We start from the raw sequence: 21,764 nt of genomic DNA, 5'->3' as shown, positions 1-21,764 counted from the left end.
TTAAAAAGGAAAAAAAAAACTACTTCACGACGCGAACAAATTCTACAGTACTATTGCAGAATGCAGCTGATATCAATGCCTGACTCTGCAGTCTGCACTCGAGACAGGACCCTTGCGCAATGCTTCTTCCGTCCTGCCATGGCCTCTCTGCCATGCTTCTGCGGCCACGACGAGTTTTGCCATTCTAGAATCTGACTTCCGTTCTGTGATCAAGGCCTTGTTTACTTCCCAGAAAATTTTACAAAATTTTTCACATTCCCCGTCACATCGAATCTTTAGACGTATGTATGGAGTATTAAATATAGACGAAAATAAAAACTAATTACACAGTTTGGTCGAAATTGACGAGACGAATCTTTTGAGCCTAGTTAGTCCATAATTGGACAATATTTGTCAAATACAAACGAAAGTGCTACAGTGTCGATTTCCCAAAAATTTTCGGAACTAAACAAGGCCCAAGCACCAATGGGTAATGGCACCGGTGCATCACCCCGTTGAAGCCTGAGCAGCAGGTTGAGCGAGGCAGCCGGAGTAAATGTCGAGCACCTTCTTCAAGTCCGCAGAGCTGGCCGTCCACACGTGCCCCGGCGACGCCTCGGGGAGGCCACCCGCCACCTCCTCGCACCTCTCCTCCACCAGTGCCGCCTCTCGGAGCTTACCCTCCCGCCACAGGCTCTTCACCAGCAGCGCCTTGGTGGGCGCGTCGGGGGCGACCCCGGCGGCGCGCATTTCGTCGAACACCCTCAGCGCGAGCGCCGCGCGCTCCCGCTTGCAGTAGGCCCTGACCAGCACGCTGTACATGTACCCGTCGGGCTGCAGCTCGCACTGCCGCACAAGCCCGAGCAGCCGGTGCACGCCCTTGAGGTCGCAGGCGCTGGCCAGGTGCTCCATCAGGCCGGAGAAGGTCTGCAGGTCCGGGAGCACGCCCCGCGCCATCATCTCCTCGAGTAGGTCCATGGCGTCGAGCCCTCTCCGGCACTTCGTCATCGTCCGCAGCAGAGACGAGCAGAGCAGCGCGAGGTTGGGCCTCGAGATGGGGCCGCAGATTGACTTGGCCTCCCGGAACACCCTCACCGCCGCGTCGGCCTTCTTGGAGAGGCCGTAGAAGTCGATGACGAGCCGCACGGTGGCGAGCGGGAGGAGGATGCCGTCGGCACGCACCTTGGCGAGCAGGCGCTCCACCAGTTCGACGTGGCCGGTGCGGGCGAGGATGGCTACCATCCTCGCCACGGTATGGCGGTCGTGCGCGAACCCGCTGCCGGGGCGGCACGCCACCCAGCAGAAGAACTCCCACGCCGTCTCGGCCTTCTTGAACGCGCGCAGGAGCTTGCATACCAGCCGCGGCGTCCAGACGATCCCGGCGCCCTCGAGCTCGGCCACCTCCCGCGAGTCCCAGCCGTCCAACGCCCTGGCGAGCTCGCGTGGGTCCAGCCATGGCTTCAGTGTCTGCTTTTCTCCGTTGCTTCTGTCCTTTTCCTCGCCTTGCTCGTCCTCCTCCTCGCTGTCTCCCTCGCCCTCGACGTCGTCCACGGCGTACCCGATCCTTGCGTTGGGTGAAAGCTCCTCGACGAAGTCCTCCGTGCCATCGATGTGGCCATCCTCCCGCATGGCGGCGATGGCAGCGCGCATCTGCGGCCCGGGCATGACGCCGTCCACAGCCGCCATCTCGCGGACGAGCCACCGAAGCTGGTCGAACCTACCTGTCGACGCAAGCGCCTCGGCGAGCACGTTGTACTGCCGGGTGGTCCGCCGCACGCGCAGCGACGGCAGGATGCGGAACACCTCGAGCGCCTGGTCCACGAACCCCGCGGAGGCGAGGTGGGCGATGACGACGGTGTAGGTGCGTGCATTCGGGAGCGCGCCCTCGCGGACCATGCGGCGGAACGCCTCGACGGCGGCGTCATGTTCGCCGTCCCGCGCGTGGAGTTCGATGACTACGTTGTGAGCCTCCGCAGGGCGGCGTGGGGCGGCCGGGAGGGAACCGAAGGCTTCGAGCGCGGAGGCGCGGTCCCCCGCCGCGGCGAGGAGGCGGAGGCGCGCGAGCGGCGGAGCAGGGAGCGGGAAAGAGGCGAGGTGGACGCGGAGGTCGGGGAGCGCGGCGAGGGAGGCGAGGCGCGAGGCAAGGGCGTGGTAGAGCGGGAGCGGCGGCGGTGGTTGGGAGGGGAGCGCGCGGAAGAGGGAGAGCGCGCAGGACGGCGTGGGCGCCGCGCGGATAGCGTGGAGCGCGACCACGGGGTCGTCCAGTGGGAGCGGAGGAGGTGAGGAAGGGGAAGACGACCGGAGCCGGACGCGCAGGGAGTCGATGAGGCGGGCGCGGCGGAGGTAGAGGGCGACGCGGTTAGTGGTGGGCGCCGCAGGCGGGGGCATCGCGCCGGCGGAGAGTCGCAGCCGGCGGCGGCTGAGAGGTGGAAGCGGCACTACTGCATCAACGCGTGCACGGCCCATCAGGCTATCGCCTGTTGGGCTGTTGGATCCATCAAGGTGTACGTGAGTCGTCTTCTTTTTTCTCGATTTACATATCATTGTAATTAAAAATATAAGGATTAAAAAAAATAAGAATAAGAGTTTAACCACAGGCTTCTGATAAGCGCACTAGATGGTCTCACAGCTATGACTAGATCTTCCTAGCATACTGTTACAAACTTCAATATTATATAAATGATATACAACCGAACTAAGAGCACCACAACAATCTACGAAGCTGGGCGTCTTCGCTGTTGGCTGCGTGACCCTCCTCTGTCATCTGAGAAAAGCGCTCTTCTACCAGCCCTATTGTTGGTCGCTAGAAACGGCTCATCCGAAGCTGCTACGTGGTTCAACGTCAAGTTTCCTCCAAATATGGCGTCGTATGTTCTCTTGGACGCAGATAAAACTCGAGCTGCTGTGGCGCAATGCCCATCCTTTGCATGAAGAGTACCTCGCCCCGCTTGAAAGTCGGTATATGTGCATATGGCTGAGCAGCAATCCATATGCTCCTGATTGGCAGGGGCCTTCTGGTTGTCCCCTTCTGCCGAGGTGGAGTGGCGATTAAGGGTGACCTTAGTTTGATATGCACCTCCTCGGTAAACTGTGCCAGATGCCGAGCAACATTGCGCGGCGTGGGTGTCACGTTGCTGGGGTCGAGCGTGGCTTGCCCATCCAATTGGTCGTCCTTCGTCGGCGTAGAAGGGTCGGGTGTGGCTTCGTCGACTAAGTGTATGTCCTACATTGGCGTAAAAGCAACCGCCATGTGCTTGGCTGACCCGAACCCAGGTGGCCAAACCTCATCATCCTCCCATACCACCACAACACCCATGACAACTGGGTATCCCATTAGTGGAGGCATGCTTTGCACAGGCGGCGACAGAGGCAAGTCCATTGTGCGCTAAAGAGTTGTCACCGGAGAACTATTATCCACCAACGAAGTTTGAACCTCCGGAGAGACAGTTGCCACATCATGCAGGCACCTAGGTGACGGTGTGACAGTTGGCCGAGACGAGCCAAGCAGGAGGCTCTGCGCCCCACGCACACCGCCTTCACCAGCAGATCTAGCTCAAGGAAGGTAGAGGCGTCGTCGGTGTAGTTAGCATGTGTGCCCATGTTGATGTCTGTCGGCGTTGTCTCCAACGTCGTTGCCATTAGCACCCCCCACGCCTGCCTATGCGGTGAGGTCAGTGGACTGGCGAGGGGTTCATGCTAGGAGGCTATTGGGTTGTCGTCACAAGTTGAGTGGCGAGGCAGGCCACCACCCTCTTCAACACTAATTTGGACCGCTTGTAGTCTCTCACGAGGTGCCTGAATCCATGACAGTGTAGGCAACAACGTGGCAACCGGCAAGTCACTACTCTATGCGAGGCAGTTGAAACACCTGTTGCGGAGATGTGCGGGGATCTAGTGGCGGATATAAGCCTAGGACCAATATGGCCATGGCCCTACGCATGGAGAAAAACACTAGAATATTCCTTTATTTTTTCTAGCTAAATATATATTAGCATTACTTTTGTCCATTAATATGTGATCCGATGTTGGTGGTTCATAATATTGGCTCTAGTCGTGAAAGTTCCCCAGCTCCGCCGCTGCGGGGATCTTCAAGCAGCCTGTGTGCTTAAACCTAGACCACAGCAGGGCTGGCGTCCACGGGTCCTGTGCCTCCTGTCAGGGTAGGATCTCCAGTCACCCTGCGTTGGGATTGGATACCCGTTTGCGAGCTCTGAGGCGTTGGCAGGCAAGGATCCAACCATCCAATGGTTGAGCAGGGCAAATCGTGCACATACGGGCGCGATCAGGTTCCTATCTAGCGTCCGCTTCGCCGCGCCCGAGAACCACGGCTGAACGAGCCGTGTCCCAGAACCACAACTGAGGCCTTGTTTAGTTTCGAAAAGTGAAAAGTTTTCGGTACTGTAGCACTTTCGTTTGTTTGTGACAAATATTATCTAATCATAGACTAACTAGGATCAAAAAATTCGTCTTGTGATTTACAGCTAAACTGTGTAATTAATTTTTATTTCATCTATATTTAATGTTTCATGCATGTGCTACAAAATTCGATGTGTTGGAGAATCTTAAAAAAAATTTGGTTTTCAGGTGAACTAAGGCCTGAATAAGTTTGGGTGCGCACGGGGGGACGCAGCGCAGTGGCCGGCTTCGCCCGGCAACGAGCAGCCTCTTGTTAGGTTACGGGGTGGTTTTATCATCGGTCTCCTAGTCGTCCGCCCACCATCGGTACTTCGTACTCCCTCCCGAGGAGCATCCTCTGAAGAACGACGCCACGATCAGAAGAGGGAGGTATACGGTGCTGGGGGCTGATAACTTTGCTAGCCAAACTCTAAAAAAAAAATTGCTAGCCAGACAACTTCACAAGTAAGCAGTGAGCACTAGATAATTATCATCTGTTTTTTTTCTTCTAACTTTTGGCTCCTGTTACAAATTAACGCATGGACATTATTCCTTCTCTCTAAAGACTAAAGTTTCGCTTTATAACTTTGTATAGTATATATGCCGAACAAGTCAATTTCACAAGTAAGCAGTGACCACTAGATATAATTATCATCTCTGCTCCTCTAACCAACCGCATGGACATTATTTATTCGACTATAATCTATCTTATAGCTGATAATAAGCCGTTCCATGATCTCTTCTAGGTGTAGGTGCGAACAACGCAGACCCAGAACGCAATGACAGTAGTGGAAGACCACAGCGAAGACGCAACCCAGGAGGCCAGGACGACGCACAACCAGATGTGGCCGCCAACGCATGCCACCAGGCTGACAATCGACCCCAGTGGCATGCCGACTAAGCCCACGCCGACATTTTTGACAACGTCCCGCAGGGCGTGGGGCGCGCGGGGCAGGAACACGGACATGAAAAAGTACAACTCCACCACCAGCACCATGTAGACGCCCCACGCGACGACGGCCGACGGCCACAACACCGCGCTTCTGCGGAAGACGTCGTCGTTCTCCTTGGGCAACTCGTAGGCCAGTGACCAGGTGAGGCCGATCAAGACGAGCAGAACGTAGACGGCACAGAACCAGAATCCGGCAGGACTCATTCCCGACTTCCTGTTCACCTCCTCGATCGTTAGTGTCGGCGGCGACGACGAGGACGCCGCCATTATCCACTGCAGCGCACGGGGAGGAGTAACCTGCTTGTTCCTCTCCTCCTCCTCCTCCTCCTCCTCGTCGACCTGCGGCTGCAACTTCATTGTCGTCGCTTCTTCTCGGTTCATTGTCGACGCCGCCGACGAAGGCACCATGGTCGTTGATCGATGATGCCCGCCGGTGGCCTGCTGCTGCTGCCACGGATAGCTAATATATACAATTGGCCTCTGCTCCGCCCTTTATATACGGACTACGGAGCAGTAGCTTGCTTCTCCTTCCTTCGTCGATCGGCACACGTACGATCGAATAAAAGGCAATTAAATCTTCTCGATCAAAATATCACCATTTGCAATCGTAGAATGCCATATATATAACAATCAATTCCTATCCACGGAACGCCATATAAACAAAACAATCTGTATATATATATTCTTGTCCTGGTAAAAGATGCAGATCACTAGGGATCCATCCGAAAATGCCCCGTTTACTAGAGAAAGGAATCCGTGCAACATCACGATCAGCAATAGGAAGTAACCAAGAATCATTGCAACATCCTAGTGTGATTGTGACCTCACCACAGGGAGGGCATGTGAAAGGTGTGAGTCTCGGGTCTCCACCACTCCAAATCAACTAGTGCATAGACAAGTGCGCGATCAATGGAGGGTAGTGCAGTGATGATGTTCAACAGCCTCATCAGCCTAGCTGGCCTAACCTCCTACGGTAACATTCACCTTTTTGTCAAACCGAAAAGAGGCTCACGGGTACGAAGGTTGAGTTCAGTAAGATTCTGTGTCAAACAACTAAAGATAGAAATCAATGGTTCGTTATTAGACGACAATAATATACAGTACAACATAAATGCTATAAATTCTCTTGGATCAACTCAATCAAAGGATAGGAAGTTGTGTCAACGGTCTGTAAAAGCTCCATTCTGATCTGGACCAGACTGAAACTCTATACCTGCAAATTGACCGACATTGTTTGCAGTCGAGCGCACTGAGAATGCTCATTTGGTGGACTGACAGTTGCCATCGACGGAACAACAAAAGAACCCTATTCTGGGTGCATCTGCTGGTTCAGTAACTACCAGTGCCGGTTCTAATGAAATGGACTCTGCAGAGGAACGCCTTCTGTTTGAACATAAATCTCCAGACAATTCCACCCAGTCGTCAGTCCCACTGAAAACCGTGGCTTTTTGCACATAAATCAAATACGGCATGATTAAAGAAGTGGAGGGGGAAAACCCTCAGGCAAGAACAGTGGTTTTCAAATAATACGAACAGTAGCAGTAATCGGACTGAACGTGCAAGATGCATCATGGTTCAGTATAGTATCTCATATATTGCCAGTACATCACCACCATCCATCACGTTTCACGTCCAAGTAAAGATTCAGCAAGGAAAGGAAAGTACACTGACATATCTTAATTTCGCAAGATGGTATGCGTATGAGAAAATAGAATAAAATGTTGCTAAGTTGCTAAATTCTAGCTACTGATGCTTTTGGATAAACTTGGTTACTCAACCAAAATGCTCCTTCCTCGCCCCACAACTTGCTCCAAGTCATCAAACCATGATTTAAGCAGGGATTTCTCTCGAGCAAGGCTCTCGATTCCGGATTTCAGATCTTCAATGTTCTGCTGCATCGTGAGAATCTCAGCTTCATGCCTGAACTTCTCCTCTGAAAGCTTCTCGGCAGCTTGGGTTAGTTCCTGACCATACTTATCAGCTTCAGCATTTGTTGCCTCCAGCTCCTTAACCTTGTTCTCAACCAGTAGTTTCTCTTCAGAAACTTTCTCTAGTTTGGACCCGATGTATTCAACCGATTGTTGCAGCTCAGATATCTGCAAGCCATTAGCATACTTCTCTTCCTGCAAGTTTTCAGAAGCATCAGCAAGCTCTTGCTTTAGCTTGCTGATTTCTCCATCTCTTTCAGACAATGCCTCTTCAAATCGCCTTCTTGTTGAATCCATTTGTTCCTGGAGATTGACAATTTCAGCTTCCAGCTCCTGCTCTTTGTCTGAAACTTCTGTAGTTTGCTCAGCACCATTTCCATTCGCTTTATAGTCACAATGGCACCTCAAGCTCTTCTCCTCCAAAGCCTCAAGCTTTTGATTTGCATCTTGTAGTTTCTGGTTTGTCATATTGAGTTCATCCTCTAGTTCAAGAACTCTCTGATGCAGCGTGTAGGCAATGCCATCATCGTCACCATCTTCAGACTTCGCATCAGACTCAGACTGTGAGGCCAAGTCCTCAGGTTCCTTCCTAGAGACAGGTGAGTCATTGTTCCTGTTGCTCAGGAAGAAGTCGAAGCCAGCAGCTCTGGGACTCTGCTCCCTTGTCCATGACCTCTGTAATGGCTCAGGAGATGGTGAGGGAGACCTCTGCAGCTCAGAACCATACTCTGAACTGGTTGTCGACTGCAGCCTTGTAGGGATGTTCTTGCGCAATTCACCAGTTACATTGTCATAGCGCTCAGCTAGAGCACGATACATACGATAGAAATTCTCGACATGGGTGATGAGCATTGGACGCCTCTGGTAATACATTTGTGCTTTCTTCGCGAAGGAGTCACCGTCCTCCTCGATCAGCTGGAGCATTTCCTTCACTTGCTTGTCCATTTCTACATGTTCCAGTTCAGGGAAGAATTTATAAAACATAAAGACAGTATCATACAGTGGGAAATACGTAATTTCTTATATGCCTGTACTCAGAAACTGCATTACTCTCACCCCACTGCCAGTTTCTGCTAAAATTAAATGTGTACACTTGTTTGCTTTTTATTATGTTACCAGGAGCACTCACGAAAGGCTAATACACATATACCAAGATGAACGAACAACAACTAGCAATGGAAAATATGTACACATCATTTACATGACATCCCATTCTTGGCCATGGGTTCAGATCAGAAGACGCTACTGTAACTAAGATATTTTCTATGTACATATGGTGACAGAGTACTATGGGAAGTATAAATATTGCACTCCCTTTGGTTTATTATCCATTTATGCTCATCTCTGACTCTGTGAAATAGGCAATCAGAAAATGGTACTGTACCTATGCATGCATTGCCATAACATGACTAGCACCAAGTACTAGGAATAGCACATGTAGCAAATTTAAATCTAAAAATATCACGTAGTAAATCTGTTGGCTGTAGTTTCGCTTACCTTCGAGATTTTCTGCAAGCCATTTCGAGTTCTTAGGGCTAATGTGACTGTCCCACCACCAAGAGTGGCGCTTCTTAGTAGGGTTCCTCTCCAAAGGTGGCTTCATAGTTCACAAATCTTTGAAGGAAACTAGAAGTGGTATCGGATTGAAGAAACTTATCTGAAAATTGAGAATGTGCAGCACCATGAACAGTAATTATAGCAGTCACAAATATGAGAGCTGAATGTTTATAATACAGAAAAAAATGAATATGGCAACATTTGAGGTGAATTCAGCATTAAGTAATCAAGGCTAGAATAGAAGCGGCATCAGCATGTAATAGACAATAATGCCAGCAGTATGCTATTCAAGGTAGTCCGAATCAAGAGATTAGTGTACAGTCCTTGGAAGGTAGGTAGTCCTGTTAGTTGGTTAATAACAATATGATATAATGACTTCCAATTCAAACAAAGGTACATGTTGCAATGTTACAGGAGTCAGTTATTCAGTTCATCAGAGCAATGGACTCGGTAAACATGTGCAGCAAAAATAAACAAGCCACAGGTATACGTCTTTCCAAGATGATTTCTGCTTGTATTACCAATATCTCCCTTTTTTTGTGGCAAAGACATAAAAAACTGGATGTTTCACCAGGATAGTTATGTAACAGTAGTAACAGGTGCATTCAGAAAGAAATGGAGGTGGCTACTAGAGCAAGCAAGACGCCGGATCAAAAGGAGAACCAATCGATCATGGTCTCATAAATGTCACAGGATCTAGCTATGAAAGAAGCTCTCCAAGCTTCAACAGAATCCATCGATGAATAAACTGAAACATATTACAAACTAGCTAGAAAGAAACAGAGCAGATTCAGCACAAGCAAGGCAGCAGCAGCAGCGCAATCTCACCTTAGGATAAAAAAACAGGGGTGGCGGGCGGCGCCTTCAGAGACAGAGCCCAGCCCAGGATCTCGCACGCACCCAAGATCTCCGGCGCCGGTCACGGTCGCCACTGCCACCGCCACACCCGCGCGCTCAAGGCTCAAACCGCAAGCTCCTGCAGAGACAGACGGGGAAGATGACGGGAAGGGGTCAAGAACAGGCGGGTGGACTGGATTCGGTCCCCGGTCAATGCTTGAAGCAAACGCGTGGGAGAGCTGTGAAACATGAAGGGCACCACGAGGAGGTTGCTCCCTGCTGCCCACCTACTCCTGCTGCTGCTACGTGCGTTACTCCTGGTGGAGTGATGAGAGGAATCCAAGATCTAGGAGTACTTGGTACTATTGCTTTTACAGGGCTGGGTGCCAAAGGAAGCGAGAGGGGAGAAGCAAGCATGGACCTTTTTGTTCACACTTGAGTAGTGTGGCCGCAGCCGCCAGCCAGCCGCAGCGTGTTCTTGCTGGTAGGCCAGAGCGCCGGCCAGAGGAGGAAGAGATGGGCAGGGCCCCGGCGGAGGCGGAGAGGGATATGGGGGAGAAATAGACAGGGAATAAATATTCGCACAAGGTGACGTGTCACCGCTGATGGTCAAGATTGCATTTTTTTTTTCGTAGAAAAAAGTGGGGAAATGATAAAGACAATTGCTGCAAGATGGCAGGCGACAGGTGTGTGTGAAGTTGTGAACAGCTTTGCATTGAGGCCTCATTTAGTTGGCAAAATGAAATATTGTATAATTATGGACTAATTAGGTTTAAAAGATTTATATTGTGATTTACAGGTAAACTGTGTAGTTAGTTTGATTTTGATATACTTCATGCATGTACCATAAGATTCGATGTGACAGAAAATTTTAGAAAAAAAATTAGTTTTTGAGTGAACTAAACAAAGCCTCGTGAGTCGTTCCCGTGAAATGGAAATATGGATTGTATAATTGAATGAATGGGTAAAACGCGGTAAGCTTGCCTTCTAGTACATTCCTTAGGCCTTGTTTAGTTCTACCCGAAAATTTTAAAAAAATTTGTCACATCAAATTTTGTTGCATATGTATGGAGTACTAAATATAGATGAAAACAAAAATTAATTGCACAACGTAGCTGTAATTTATGAGATGAGTCTTTTGAGGCTAGTTGGTCCATATTAGACAATATTGACCAAGTACAAATGAAAGTGCTACAGTAGCTAAAACTAAAATTTTCGTGAACTAAACAAAGCCTTACCTTGTTCAAAGAACTGATGTTCTTGGAGCTTCTGGGCTTGGAGTTGCCAAATGAAAAGGAGCACAACATGCAACAAATCTCCAAATGCTCTGTAAGAAGGATGGACATGGGCACATGGCGTGACTCTTATAGGCGGAAATAGTGCTCTTCCTAACTGATGTCTGAAACGCATGTAAACCTGTTGCCAATTTCTCATTTAGAAAAAAAAAATCTCATTTGGCCTTGTTTAGTTCCAAAATATTTTGCAAAATGTGAATAGTATTAATTTCGTCTGTATTTGACAAATATTGTCTAATCATGGACTAACTGGGCTTAAAAGATTCGTCTCGTCAATTCCGACCAAACTGTGTAATTACTTTTTATTTTTGCCTATATTTAATGCTTTATGCATACGTCTAAAGATTCGATGTGACGGAGAATTTGAAAAATTTTGCAAAATTTTTTGGAACTAAACAAGGCCTTAGAAGGATGGGAGTTGGGCAAATTGAATGGGCAAGAAAAAGAAACTGAAGCCTGAAACGTGTTGGGAAGCGCAGGAAACACAGGTAACGCGCCCATCAATGGGTTTAGGGCAGTGACGGTACTCTCAATGCTAGAAAATACATATAGTTTCTATACCTATTAAATTTTATAGATACTATCTATAAAAACTATGATCCCAATAGTTAGTTTCTATAAAATATTTTTTTATCCAATCATATTCATTCTCTCTCCATTCTCAGCCAATAATATCAATTCATGTCTTGGATTTCGTATAGACATGGTTTCTAACTTAGATCCAGTTTCTATGATTTTTGCTCTCTCTCTCTTCAATAACTACCTTGCCACATCAGCAAAATACTTAGATGACACTACAGTTAATGTCTACAGAAACCATGATAGTTTCTGCATTGGGACTGGGAGTGCTCTCACAATGCAGACTTCATCATAGAGTCTAAAGTTATTTATTACCTCGAACAATGTGGATTTAGAGTCTAAATAAGACTTGAAGTCTTATTTTTTTCTATCTCTTTCTTCAATAAATATGCTGCCACATCAGCAAAATACCATAAATAATATATAATTAATTGTCTTGGATTCTGTGATATAGTCTTGCATTGTGAGTGCTCTTAGGCCAGTCTCAGTGGCTCGTTTCAATGCACTGTTTCCAAAATAAATCCGCTGATAAAGCATCAATGAAACGAATAATGAAACAACGTCCAGAATGCATGAGTTTCATCTTGACGTTTCCTAGGCTGGGCAAAGCATTTAATTACTGCAAAATGATTGGATCACATGCAAGATGGTGAAACGATTTAGCCCTCAGTGGGGATTTCATCTCATTTCACCGCGTGGGAAACAACGCCCATGAAGTTTCACCATGGTGAAACTACTTTCTTCTCTCTCCTCTTTGTTTCATACAAAAAGTGCAATTTTACTGACATAACGCTTTAATAAAATATGCATGATATCTTGGTGAAACCTTCACTGAGACTGGTGTTCAGGCTGCAACCATTCGACTTCTTCAGAGTCACTGGCCCTGAGGTGTTACTAGTGTTCTAAAAAGCCGATCGGTCATCTGATACGGCTGGTGAATCCCGGTGATTATATTAATATATAATAGATAGAGTAATCCAGACACGGCACAGATCTCCTTGTAATTTAGCAGATGTGCTGTCTACCTGCTTGTGCTTTGCTCTGAACCTGCACCATGTGCCCCCCCGTGTCATGGCCATGGAACGAGCATCATTACATTACCTCGTGCTTAGTTGTGATCACAAATACAAGTGCGTGCGTACGGTAGTTTTACTTGAGACGCAAAAACACTGACCGAGTCGAGAGAGCACAAATCATGGAGGAAAAGCGTGGACGAGTCAGGGACAGGGATAGCAGCACCCGGCAGCATCTCCGTCAGTTGTGCCGTAGTCTCTGTAAAGACTGACACATTCTTCAGTGTTCGTTTTCTTTGTTCTTTTTATTTTTTCTTTAGGCCTTGTTTAGTTCTTAAAAAAATTTGCAAAATTTTTCAGATTCTCAATCACATCAAATCTACACATGCATGAAGTATTAAATATAGACGAAAATAAAAATTAATTACACAGTTTGGTCGGAATTAACGAGACGATTTTTTTAAGCCTAGTTAGTCCATAATTGGATAATATTTATCAAATATAAATAAAAATTCTACAGTGTTGATTTTCCAAAAAATTTTAAAACTAAACAAGGCCTTAAAAGATGTGATCGAGAGAGTCTGCTTCGTTTTCAGCCGCTTCAATTGCCACTTGGGCCAGTTTTGTCATCTTCTTTTTTTGAGAGGGCCAGTTTTGTCATCTGGGCCGCTGAGCACGAGCTTGCTGTAATGGGCCAAAAGGCTCCCTGGATTGGACCGCCGCCCAGAATACTGATGGACGCAACAAGTCAACGTGGTCAATGACGGCGGTGCCTCGCTTGCGTGAGCATCTCACATTTGGTCAACATAGGCCTTGTTTAGTTCGGAATTCTTTTTGGTACTGTAGCATTTTGTTTTTATTTGGTAATTATTGTTTAATTATGGACTAACTAGATTCAACAGATCATCTCGTAATTTATAGGTAAACTGTGTAATTAGTTTTTATTTTTGTCTATATTTAGTGCTTCATGCATATGCCGGAAAATTCGATGTGACGATAAATCTTAAAAATTTTTTGGTTTTTGAGGTGAATATAAACAACAGCATAGTAGAAGAAAATAAAAAATTTATAACATTAAATAAATACTATTAATAAAATATAATTAATGAAGAGCTTAATGATACTTAGTTAGTATCATAAATATTATTATATTATTATATAAATTTAGTTAAACTTAAGATGTTTTAACTTTATAAGTTTTTTAGAATCACTTATAATTTAGGATGGAGGGGGTACTTCAAATCCAAATGACACTTGGATCAGTCTTATGATCTTATCATCTGGGTACAGGGTACCACACAAGTTTGTTGTATCGGCAAAAAGTATAACTATCGTCTTTAAGTTTATCCGCCGAATCTATCAACTGTTCAGTTATGTTTTTTTTTTTCTTATAACAAATTAGTAGCGCAAGCACGTCCTGTCGTCCTTCCAAGTTCCAGCCCAAAATTGTTCACAGATTTGTCGTGCAAACAGGCTTGCATCGCCGCCGTCGACCGAGCAGGTTCACGGCGTGACGGCGACCAGTTGCCCTGCCTTCACCGTGTAATCCGCCCTGTGTTCGGCACCTGCAGGCTGCAGCTTCATCCGATCCCAGGCCTTGGCGGCGAGTCCAGGTCCGTTACGGAATCTCTCGTACTAATACTAACATGATTCCGTTTTTGCCTCTCCAACTCGGATCCGTTCCCTAATCTGATGACCCTTTTAAACAAAGAGAGAGATATAAATCAAGAGAGAAGGGGCGATCGAGAGCGTGCCGTTGCAGAGTTCCAAACAATCAAACCTACGAGGCAATCAGGCGAACATATCCGCCGCGGCGCGGTGTTCCTCGTCGGTCGGTGGTGTTTCTCGTCGGTGCGTCCGGGATGGAATCGAAGCTCACCGAGGATGTCGGGCCGCTAGCGGCGGCGTCTTTCCCGCTCCTCGTGTACGACTACGAGCACGGCGTCCCGCCGGAGATTTCCCAGACCGTGCTTTCGGTCGCCGACGGCTCCATGCGCACGATCCGAGTCCCCGAGATGTGCGACTACACGTGTCTGGAGACTCCGCAGGGCCTAATGCTCATGGTGGACACCGCCTCAGGATCCTGCTGGCTGTGGAACCCGCAGACCGGGGAGAAGACGGCGCTGCCCTCCATGAACGGCGGCGAGCTGCCGGACCATTGCCGGTGCCTGGTCTCTGACACCATCTCTTCTCCACCAAACTGGGTCTCCGACGACGACGTCGATCATCCGGACTCCCTCGTGCTCGTCTACGACCTCACGCGGCCGGAGCTTCTGTTCTGCCGGATCAGAGGCGGCGCCGGGTGGGTGAAGCAGTCCTACGACATCGACGTGGGCATCGAGGTCCCCGCCGCCACCGGGGAAGACGAAGGCCCCATCCCCACACCGAGCGCGGTGATCAGCGACATGGCCGCCGTGCAGGGTGTGTTCTACTACTCCGAGTCGAGAGACGTGATCGGCGCTCTCTTCAGCTTCGCCGACGACCCGGAGCCGCGTCTGGAGCTCGTCACCTTCGATGCCCGGCTGCCCACTCTCGCCTTGGACGCGCCGCAGCTTACAGTGACGAAGAGCTACCTGCTGGAATCCTCGAGGGAGCTCTTCCTCGTCTGCCTCTTCTACATCGGCTGCACCGTCGAGCGCATCGAGGAGGTCGGCGCCTACGTGATGGATTTCACGGAGAAGGAATGGTGCAAGGTGACTGACATTGGCGACGCGGCGTTCCTTCTTGGCCCCGGATGCTTCGCGGCCTCGTGCGCTGCGGCGGAGCATGGCCTGAAGAGTGGGTGTGTCTACCTCGCCGACGACGACAACGATGTCCACATCTTTGATCTCAAGGATGGCACTCGTGAGCTCGTTAAACCAACTCAGGACATACCTGCTCTCTCGCGTGAGCCATTTTGGTTGGTGCCCGTCCAACCATAGAGCCAGAGCTCTGTTAATTAATGTGAAAGAAGATATTAGTTCTGATTTTTTTTGTTTTTTGTAAGTCTCGATGAGGTTAGGAGTCTTTTAAGAGTTTCTCTTATTATTTTTTTACTAACTAGTAGCATGCTTATGTACTTTGATATATTTAAGTCTTTTTTCTTTCCAAAATGATGCGACTTATTTTTTTCTTAAATTAAATGTATTCCTTTACTTTATAAGCATATATAATAAAGAAATTGTGCAAAAGATTCCTAATTGAACGTTTTGCCTGGGACTGGGAGTGCCTCTTGCATAGTCTTACTGACTAGACTATTTTTTAGACAGTCCCAATGACTGAAACCACACATACTGTCTAAAAAATCACATCAATAAACATTATTTATGAAAATTATCCTGCATAATAAAAACATCTTCGCGTAATGAATATTACTTTTTTTTCTCTCTCTCATTGTTCCTTCCTCCTGATGATACTTTCTCTCCTATCCTTCACTCTCAGCCACACGATTCTGGAGAAGACATGCGGAAGTCGCAAGAGAGAGGGAGAACGCACGTGCGGGCAAGGGGCCTGCAATGTTTGGCCTTGGAGTGCCTCTTGCATAGTCTTGCTCTTATCTAGACTAAATTTGTTGGCATCGTCTCTCTGTTAAGAGGTGTTTAGTTTGGGGTTTTAAAGTTTAATAAGTATTGTCACATTTTTGTCTTATTTAATAATTTGTGTCTAATTAGACTTAAAATATTTATCTCGTAAATTACTCTCTAATTGTGTTTTAAGTTTTATAAATAGTCTGTATTTAGTACTCTATGCATGTGTCTAAACATTCGAGTATGTATCTAGTACTCCATACATGTGTCTAAACATTTGATGTGACGGGACTTAAACTTTAACTAGGTCAACGCCCCTGGCCTTACTCGGTATGTCTTGTAGTATCTCGATGATGACTTGATGACAGAGTGTTGAGAATCTAGTGGATAACCAGCGAACAACACCTTTTTGAGTTTTTTAAAAGGTTTTACAATTTTATTTATTGTGATCTCACGAATTTTTTGAAACAAAACTTCGAACCTAGCTTTATCTAGCCGAACCAAAGTCAAAATCCACTCAAAATTAGCTCATCTCTATTTCAAGTGAGTTTAATTAAAGTATTTTTAAAACGAGACACCAAGCTAGCTCAATGATTTTTTTTGTCCAATCCTTGCGTACAATATAAAAAATAAGGTGACTTTGGACACAAGAACCAATATTATGGGCACTATGTCTCATTGTTGCATCAACCTATTCTATGCCACAAACCAAAAAAAAGATGCAGATATACCGGGACCAGGTGGGCGCTTGGGGAGCACGCGACCCTTCTTCCACCTCGTGCCGTCTCCTTCTTGCACCCATCCTCCACCGCCCCTCCCATGCCCTCCAACGGCCCCAGTTCGGTGGCTCACACTGCCTCTACATGCTGTCCACCTCTTGCCCTTGCCCGCCCTCCTCCAACTGTGCCACGGTGTGCAACTGCCATACTTGTCCTCGCCCCACTTCCACCATCGGTAGCCCGCGGCTCCCGCTGCCTTGCTGCGCCACCCACCTCCCACCCCTTGACCCCGCCAACCCTAATCCTAGGACGCCAGCGAGCTCCGCCGCACCACCCACCACCGACACCACCCAACCGCCGTCCCCCGCCGCCGTCTTGCCTACCCCCACTATCATGTCGTGGCCATCCCAAAACCTTCTTCTAAGCCCACTGGGAATGGATTCCCTAACCCTGCTAGAACCCTAACTGTTGTCGTCGTCGTCGTCTTTTCCTTCGGTGGGGCGTGGGCGTGGGGTCACGTGGGCATATGGGGTCACGCCGTCATGCTGGAGCATGATGGTCGTGTCTGTGAGTTTCCGGAACAAAAAAAAAAGTGAGGAATGAGTAAATAATGGACCACCTTATTGCTCAAATCAAACACACCATATGCGTACCAATTAGATCAGGAGGATCATCAATTCAAGGTGCATGTGGTCTTTTGTCTTTTTTTTTCTCAAATACGTAAAAGGTTTACCCATCTTTGTATTAAGACCAAGAAACAGTGAAAGTTATAACGATGTGCCACGAACGTGGCACACTAGGGTGAGGGGTGTTAGTATACAATGGGTTCTACCCTCCCTAGCGTAAGAACGTGTTCTTTTGTCAATACATTATTTTCTCTAATGCAGGTCTTATTCCTTTTGCTGGCGGTATCGATTGCTTTGCAATGGGTAGCGGCGGGGAGGAGTTCCCCATTTGCCGTTTCTTCCCTTTGGCTGAACCAAACAGCGCACTAGTGTCCAAAAATTTTGCAAAAGAAAAAAAACAGCATGACACTCACCGTATAGTTTACGAGCAACTCCAACGGCTTTGCACTTTTTTGTTTAGCAAAACATGAAGTTTATCAACTCATAAATGAATATGATAAAGCTAAAAAAAAGTCCATCACCAACCGTTCTCCATAATTCTTTTCCAAAAAATAAAATATGGTGCGCGGGAAAAGGATACGCGCGCGGGAGGAATCTCTCTGTCGTGCAAAAACACCGATGCCAATCCTCGTGGACTTTTGCATATATGTACAACCTCCATTTGCCAAGTTTCTAAAGGCCTTGTTTAGTTCTATTTTTTTAAAAAAAATGGACACTGTAGCACTTTCATTTGTATTTGACAAATATTGTCCAATCATGAACTAACTAGACTCAAAAGATTCGTCCCACAATACAGACAAATTGTGATTCGCAAAAAAAAAAAATACAGGCAAATTGTGTAATTAGTTATTTTTTTATCTATATTTAATGTTTCATGCATGTGCCGCAAGATTCGATGTGACGGGAATCTGAAAAATTTTGTAAAATTTTTTGAGAACTAAACAAGACCTAAATTTGCCAAAGCTAATTGCCAAACTGTTGAAGAGTAACTTTGAGCTTTGTTTTAAAAAGAATAAGAATACCTAACTCAATTGCAAAATCGTTAGAATTGCTCATAATTATATTCGTCACCTGGACCTGCCGAGTTTCAAAACACGCAGCATTGCACGGCTACAAACCGGTTGCTATACAAGCCTCCCTTCCTAGCCAAACTTGCGCTAGCATTCTTGAAGGAGAAGAAAGTCGGTGGCGAGTAGTACTACTGCTCAATCTCAACGCTATATATAACCGTCCCTCTCTCGTCTCTCGCAGAGCCCCCACAGACCGCCTAGACTTCAGAATCCCACCGCGAATCCCCGGCCCGAACGAACTTGCTCAAGCCGAGGTCTCGCCACTCCGCAATGTCTCACCACCGCATTCCCAAGCCGTCGGCGACTAGTCCCTTTAGGCTCGGCTGCCCCAGGTGCGGCGATGGCCGCAGATATGTCCTCACGGACATATTCACGCACTTTTGCTGGTGCTCCAGGCGCCGCGACCGCGACAACGATGGGGCCGCTGTGGCGCCGCGGCCTGAGCAGGAGGTAGCCAGGGAGACGCAGGATCGACGTGCTCCAGGTCGGAACCGCGAGGAGCGGGCGGCGCGAGCAGAGCAAGAAGCGCGGGGCCGGCGAGCTCTGCAACGGGTGGAGGAAGAGCAGAGGCGAGAGCGGCTGCGGATTCTGAAGGAGGACCCAGCGGCCTCATCTTCCACCACCTCGCCTACCTCCACCGCGCCGGCGTCGACGTCTACCTTCCCTGCCACCGCTTCCTCTTCGACGTCACCGGCCACCGCTTCCTCCTCGACGCCGACGCCCACCTTCCGGGCCCAGGCCCACTCGTCGTCGAAAGAGGAAGACTCGGCGTCGTCCCCGTAAGGGCATCCTCTCCCCCAAGGATCAGTTCTTCCAGAGGTTGTTCGAGGATTCTTTGGTCGTTTCGCTTTCTGCTTCTTCGAGAGGTTCTTCAAGGATATTGCATCTTGCGTGATGATCTGGATCGGTTCTCGATGGATTCTTTCGTTGTTTCTGTCTTTCGAACATGTAGCTTGTTCTGATCGACATTCACTTGTGATGAACTAAGCATCTGAAAGTGGCTATGCAACTACAATTGTTAGTTCTCGCCTCAGTTCTAATGATCTGATGAAAGCTATAATAGATTCGCGTTAATTGATTTAATTTGGCAGTTCATTTCCTTGTGTCCCAGTGTGGAAACTGATACTGCTGAGTGGCCATCTTGGGATGAAAATTGCAAACTTATTGCCATAATGTTTCCTAGTTTCTTGGAATGCGCATCTGTGCATGACAGAAGTTCCATACTCTGTTACTTATTTTCTTGAGTGCTAAAAAGGCAAAGAAAAAACCTCTAAGTTTTGCTGGTGAACATATGATTAGTCGTTGTGGAAATCTTGTGAACTGACTATCAGTTTTTGTTCTGATAAAATTTCTGAAATCTTGTGAACTGACCGACAGTTTTTGTTCTGATAAAATTTCTGTTTGCTTCATAGTACTGTCATTTTTCTTGTCTTCGAGTTCAGTGATTCGTACAGCAGCTACTGCTTGTATCATACTGCTGTATAACTGAAGTAGTTGCTTGATAGTTGGCTCTTCTGCTTTATGGGATGCCTAATCAGGTGATGGCGATCGAGGGCAGTGTGTCTTGTCTAATGGTCTAAAGCAATTCTTGAAGCATTCCTTAGTTGTTTCTGTCTTTGAATTTGTTGAGCTTAGCTTTGGGCTGTTTTTGTTGTTTTGTTCATGTCTGAGTTTGGCCATGCAATTACGATTTGTAAGTTCTTGGCTCAGTTCCAATGTTCTGACAGAAGCTAATAGATTCCTGTTAATAGATTTGGTAGTCTACCATTTCCTTGTGCCCCCAATGTGAAAATTGATATGGCTGAATGTGCATCCCTTTCACCACAATGGTTGCTAATTTCTTGAAAAAGTGCATGCCCCCATTTACTTTCTCCGTTTAATCACTTTCTTGAGTGACTAAAACCTTTTGATTTTGCTGTTGAAAATATGATTAGTCGATCTGAAAATCTTGTGAACTGCTTTGCATGTTCTGATTGCTTCACATAATTTTTCTTGCATTCCATTTCAATAATGGGTTCAACTACTGCTTGTATCATACTGTATTACTCTGTTACTACTTTCTGACAACAGAAGATAATTATACTGCTAAATCTTAGATTCTTCTCCTGTTGAGTTTCAGCTGGACCTGAGATCTGCTGTGCGTTTAACTTTCGGATCTCATTGTCATTTCCTGTGTGATTATGCCATGACTGTCCTTGCATGCATATTGTTTCCTATTCCCTGTTGTTATTATGTTTTAACCCCGATTCCATGCGTGGTACTAAGTAACATCACAATTTGCTATTGAAAAGCTCTTCTGTCATGCTTGTATAAGTTGTGCTACTTAACAGCTCAATATGTCACCTATTTGTTTTCCACTAATTTTCCATCAATCCAGGCCTTTTGTTTATACATCCAGAAACTTAACTTTTCAGTTACGAGTGTAACTATCACCAGAGATGCTTTCTTGTTTGCTTGAGCCAGTACTTCCATTGTGCAGTATTTGCAAGTATTCAAACAGGGTTCATAGGTTTGATTGCCAGATTTTGAACCCTGTTCAGCTTCAGTGCCCACTGTCCAGAGTGTGTGTCAAATAGTTTCAGACTTTCAGAGTTTGTGAGGCTGAATCACACTATCACTGCATAAGTTGTGATAGCCTGATAGGTTGAGGTCACAGGGACTCCACGAGATCATTTCCCGAGCGCTGATGTTAACTGCGATGCTTGCTGCAGTGCTGCTTGTGTTTGGTGTTTCTTGTGCTGCATCTATATTCAGTCTGATAGGTGATAGCGGTCAGTCTTCAGAGTTGCTGCTACTGTCTTTGATCGCCGGCCTGCGTTCAGAGTAGTTCGTGCACACGTCATGCTTGCTTATTTTTCTATGATTTTTTTAAAAATTCTTGTACGCACGAGTATTTACATGTATCAACATCTAGTTAGCTTCTTCACTGTTCATCGTCTTGACTGCGTTTCATCCGCGGCTCTCCCGTCGGACGCATGCAATAGCGGATCGACTACGCTCAGCTGAGGCCAGCGCAAATGCGCAATGGGATCCAGCCTTCTTCGGCGATGGCGAAGGTCCGAGGCTCCTAGCTTTGCAGCTTGCTTTGCCGTTTGGCCAGCCACTCGCCCTTTGAGGTGGCATTCTGTGTCATCCCGACGGCAGATCAGGCAGCTGTGCTAGGTGGGGTCGGGTCGGGAGCAGAGTGCAGGGGCCTTGCCGTCCATGTTGCGTGGGTGCGCGGGTCTCGTGGAGAGGATGAGTCTTGTGACGTAAACCATACGTGGCCATCCACCCGTCCTCAACGACCTTAAGCCTTGTTTAGTTCA

At 47.3% G+C, this 21,764-nt stretch overlaps 2 protein-coding genes across 4 annotated transcripts; both read right to left on the bottom strand.

Annotated features, from left to right (window-relative positions):
• On the bottom strand, nucleotides 399–2,559 carry LOC8056562 (pentatricopeptide repeat-containing protein At5g66631). Its single transcript, XM_002455077.2, has one exon. It carries the CDS (start codon nucleotides 2,521–2,523, stop codon nucleotides 487–489), a length of 2,037 nt encoding a protein of 678 aa, XP_002455122.2. The 5' UTR covers nucleotides 2,524–2,559; the 3' UTR covers nucleotides 399–486.
• LOC110434079 (protein NETWORKED 4B-like) lies at nucleotides 6,801–10,208 on the bottom strand. 3 transcript variants are annotated; one of them, XM_021457769.1, is made up of 4 exons: nucleotides 10,070–10,208; nucleotides 9,640–9,787; nucleotides 8,752–8,911; nucleotides 6,801–8,201 (listed from the first exon to the last, which is right to left on the bottom strand). In XM_021457769.1, exons 3-4 carry the CDS (start codon nucleotides 8,855–8,857, stop codon nucleotides 7,096–7,098), a joined length of 1,212 nt encoding a protein of 403 aa, XP_021313444.1. In that variant the 5' UTR covers nucleotides 8,858–8,911; nucleotides 9,640–9,787; nucleotides 10,070–10,208; the 3' UTR covers nucleotides 6,801–7,095. The 3 variants fall into 3 exon arrangements, with proteins under 3 accessions (XP_021313444.1, XP_021313445.1, XP_021313443.1); XM_021457770.1 differs by having other exon boundaries at nucleotides 9,936–10,182; XM_021457768.1 differs by having other exon boundaries at nucleotides 9,640–10,182.

Source organism: Sorghum bicolor, chromosome 3 (genome assembly GCF_000003195.3).
Source record: "Sorghum bicolor cultivar BTx623 chromosome 3, Sorghum_bicolor_NCBIv3, whole genome shotgun sequence".
NCBI lineage: Eukaryota > Viridiplantae > Streptophyta > Magnoliopsida > Poales > Poaceae > Sorghum > Sorghum bicolor.
Note: the sequence above shows the minus strand (reverse complement) of the source record. Positions and strands in the feature narration are given on the sequence as shown.

What these genes read in the sequence shown, in the direction of transcription:
- LOC8056562 (XM_002455077.2), bottom strand. Translation starts at nt 2,523, where the DNA reads ATGATATGTAAATCGAGAAAAAAGAAGACGACTCACGTACACCTTGAT.
- LOC110434079 (XM_021457769.1), bottom strand. Translation starts at nt 8,857, where the DNA reads ATGAAGCCACCTTTGGAGAGGAACCCTACTAAGAAGCGCCACTCTTGG. An exon ending in GCTTGCAGAAAATCTCGAAG is followed by an intron (nt 8,202 to 8,751) that starts GTAAGCGAAACT and finishes TGGAACATGTAG; the next exon opens with AAATGGACAAGCAAGTGAAG.